This window comes from Trypanosoma theileri (genome assembly GCF_002087225.1).
Source record: "Trypanosoma theileri isolate Edinburgh chromosome Unknown TM35_Tth_12_V1, whole genome shotgun sequence".
Classification (NCBI taxonomy): Eukaryota; Euglenozoa; class Kinetoplastea; order Trypanosomatida; family Trypanosomatidae; genus Trypanosoma; species Trypanosoma theileri.
Window position 1 is genome coordinate 256470 of NW_021639854.1, and position 4197 is coordinate 260666.

A 4197-nucleotide genomic window follows, 5' to 3' on the forward strand; every position below is an offset into this window, starting at 1 on the left:
ATATATATATATATATATATATATATATACAAATAGGGTAATAAACAGAAAGATACGCATACATACACTCCTGGGCTTATTGTAGGTGAGTATATTTCTCTGTGTAGTATAGTTCTTGTGCACCTGTGAGTGTACGTTTGTCTGTTTTTTTGTTTTGTTTTTCTCTTTTTTCTTATTGAGCCTCTTTTTCAGCATCATAGCGATAGAAACCCAATTGGGATTGAAAAGCGTGTTTATTTGAGGGAGTTACACAATCGCGTAGCATCCACACAGAGAGCGAGAAAAAAGAAAGAAAAGAAAGAAAAAGAAAGAAAGACATAGCGAGTCGTTTTGACAAGAGCGTCATCGTTATTATTATCATTAAGCAAAAAAAGAAAAGAAAGAAAAGGAAAAAAAGAAAGAAAAAGGCTGCCGCATCAATAGGAGCAGCAGCAGCAAATTCTCTTTTTACTCTTCGTTTAAAGTATATCTATATATATATATATCTGTATCTATATATATAGATTGATAGATGGATTTGGGGTGTGTGGCTACTACTGCGGTGGAGCCGCATCTTTGGAGTGTTGCGGCCGATAACACCACAGATGCCGTTCAACTCAACAACAACAGTAATAACAACAATACCACTATTACTACCAACAACAACAACAACAACAACAACAACAAGAACACTAATACCAATAATAACACCACCAATTCCAATGGACTAAATGTTGGGGATTATGTGAAGACGTCGGCACTGTGTGAAAGCCAGACGGAGAAGGACAAGACCCATACGGACAGCCAAGAGATCCGAAACCTCAACTCTAACCCAAACAACAACAACACCACCACCACAAATAATAATAATAACAACAATAATAATAATAACAATAATAACCACAGCCACAACCACAGCAGCAGCAGTAAGAGTAACAGTGGTGATAGAAGTGCAAGTAAGGACAGTGATGGAAAGACCGAAGGTGAACGTTGGATTTGGGTTCTCGATCCCCTCACCCGTAAACTGCGGGTTCCACTCTCTCAACTCGTCCACACACAAGCCACCGCCACTGCTGGAAGTGTTCCATCTCTTTGTATTTCATTTCTCGAGGGTCGATGTCGACATCAGTGGTGTAGACAAGCACATGTACTTCCATCCGCTATTCCACAATTACGATATGAGGCCTTACATGCACCAACGTGTTGTCGTGTACATGATGACCCGCATGATACCTCGGTATTAACAAACCGTTTTAAATTTATTCGTGTGGTGAACAGCAGTGGGACGAGTAATAACAATAATGGTGGGATGGGAAATACCAATTCCAATGGAGATAATGCCAATCATAATAATAATAACAAGCATGGTGGTGGGGGTAATAGTATGAATAGCGACAGCAGTGATTTGATTCCAACAGACCGTGTGGCCCAAACAGTGGGTTTACTGCGATTTATGGCCCACAGTGTACCTCCACCCAAGCGGAAATCCGAACAACAGACATCTTCACAAGTACCACCTTCCTCAAAGGAGAATAATAATAATAATAACAATAACAACAGCAGCAGCAAGAAGAATAATAATAATAATAATACTACTACGACGACGACGACTACAAACAATAACAGCCAAACGAATAATGACAGCAATAGCAACAACAGTCAAACAGTGGATGATCGTGAGGAGGTATTGGAGCTCCCCGCGAAACTCATCTGTCGACTGCACTTGGCCCACCGCTGCCGTTATTTGGAGGACTGCAATAATATTCACATCTGCCGCGAGTATGAACTGCGGCTGCAGCCCCCGCCGCACATTATGGCGGTTCTCGCCTCCGTCACGCCGGCAACGCGGACCGTCACGATTGGCGACACGTGTTACACCACCACGCCGCTGTCGGTCGGGGAAGTGTCGGAGGAGGCGTTCCGCACCATTTGCGATCAGCAGCGGCACGCCGTTCTCCAATCTCAACAACAATCTCTATCTCTATCTCAATCTCAACAACAACAACTACCACCGCCACTCTCTTCTGCCTCTTCAGCGGCGGCCCACACGAGTCCCATGACGTACGCCGGTAGTGCCGTCTCTTGTTTTGGCGGCAGCGGCACATCGCCGTTAACATTCGGCGGTCAATGGATTGTCTCTAGCGGTAATAACAATAATAATAACAACAATGGCAGCAGTGCAAACCCAAATACGAATATAAATGGCAGTCATTTATTATTTCCCGCACGGCCGGAGAATACGTATAGTGGAGGGAATTCCCCCATTGTCGCTGGGGCACTGCCGGGAACATCTCCATTCACCGTACAAAGTGTATCTGCTCCCACACCTACAGCCACTACTACTACTAATACTACTACTGCTGCTGCAGCTACACCAGCCGCACGTGTACTGCGTATATATGATGTGCGCTCGAAAGCAGTTCAATCCAATGTGTCTGGTAATAACGGTATGGTGAATAATACTAATACTAATACTAACAATAATAATAATAATAACAGTAACAGCAACGGTATGAATGGTGTGAATGGGAATCACATGTCGAAGGGAAATAACGTTGGTGGGAATGGTGGAAAAGGGAACTTGAGTACTGGTGGTGGTATGGGCTCTAAAATGAACAGTGGAAATAGAGGATCCAATAATAATAATAATAATAATAATAATAATAATAATAATAATAATAATAATAATAATAATCATCATCATCATCATCATTATAACTCGCATCATCATAATCATCATCCACATCATAATAACAACAACAACAACAACAATAAGCACATGACGATGATGGGCGTTGAGGGCGAGAAGTGATCTGCTCGGTAGGAGCAGAAAAAGAAAAAGAAGATCAAAGTACATGAATGGAGTCTCTATCATCCACAAATGAAAAAAAAAAAAAAAAAGTAGTGCGAAGCGAAAGAGGAAATGATATTCCACCGTATTAACAGAGAGGGAATGAAATCCCTACACACATTTACACGAGAATAACAGAAAAGAAAGAAAGAAAAAACAAAACTATGATTTTTACTACGATTACGATTACTATAAAGAAAGAACAATAGAAGACGACCAAAAGACGAAGAGATGGAAGGAGGAAGGAACGAAAAAAAAAAAAAAACAAAACGAAAAAAACAAATAAACAGTCTGTTAGGAGTGAAAGGTACATTTCGTCTGTGTACCTAAAGGTGTGAAGAAAGAAAAGGAAAAACAAACAAACAAACAAACATACACACCAGAGAGAAAAACGGTATGCAAAGAAAAAAAAAATATATATAAGACACATGCATGACGAAGACGAAAAGTCAAGAAACGAAAGAAAAAAGAAATGATGAGGAAGAAAAGGGGGAAAAAAAAAACGTTTAAAAGTCTTTTACTATTATTATTACTATTACTATTACGATTACGATTGAGATTTCTTTCTACTGTTTTGCGTGTGCGTGTATATATATATATATATATATATATATATATATATATATATATATATATATATGTGTGTGTGTATGTGCGTTGGAGAGAAGAATAACGAAGAAAAACAAAGAAGAGAGTCCAACAGAGAAAAATATACATTGATAGAGAGAAAAAAGAAAGAAGGAAAAAAAGGGATAGCTGTGTTTATATATATATATAGGAAACATCAGCACAAAGAGGATGAGAGGTGCGCACTTACATTGATATCTTCAGCGGTTAAATTCAGAGAGAAATGACGCAAACAGATTTAAAAAATGAATTCTGACAACGAAAGCGATACGCAAATTAAAAAAAAAAAAGAAAGAAAACAAACCAGCAAAGAATATGAACCCAAACATCAAAACGAAAAAAAAAAAGCGAAGAAAAGAAAAGAGAAGAAAAAAAAGCAAGTCTGAAGGGAACCTCCCACAGATTCGATAGATAAACCAACGGAGAAAGATGGAACAACGAAAAAAAAAAAAAAAAGAAAACGAAAAACAAAGAAAAAAAAAAAGGCGCAGTCGTTAACAATATATTATATGGGAAGTGGGATGTTGAAAACAGAAAAAAAAGAAAAAAAAAAAAGAAGAAGAAGACATGAGGCGAAATGGAAACAAAACAAAAAAAAAAAAGTTAAGTGAGTGAGTGAGTGAGTGAGTGGGCGCCGTTCAAGAAGGAAAAGGATAAGGAAGAGAGGGAGGTAATCAAGTAGTGTTAGCGACTAAATAAAAGGGAGACAAGCAGAATTATATATATATATATATATATAT

The 4197-nt window shown here is 38.6% G+C and overlaps 1 protein-coding gene across 1 annotated transcript; it reads left to right on the plus strand.

Annotated features, from left to right (window-relative positions):
• Nucleotides 1-511: 511 nt before the first annotated feature.
• TM35_000122190 (uncharacterized protein) lies at nt 512-2791 on the plus strand (the record flags this gene model as incomplete). Its single annotated transcript, XM_029025194.1, has 1 exon — nt 512-2791. The coding sequence occupies one exon, from the start codon at nt 512-514 to the stop codon at nt 2789-2791; it is 2280 nt and encodes a 759-aa protein (XP_028883510.1).
• Between the last annotated feature and the right edge of the window lie 1406 nt (nt 2792-4197).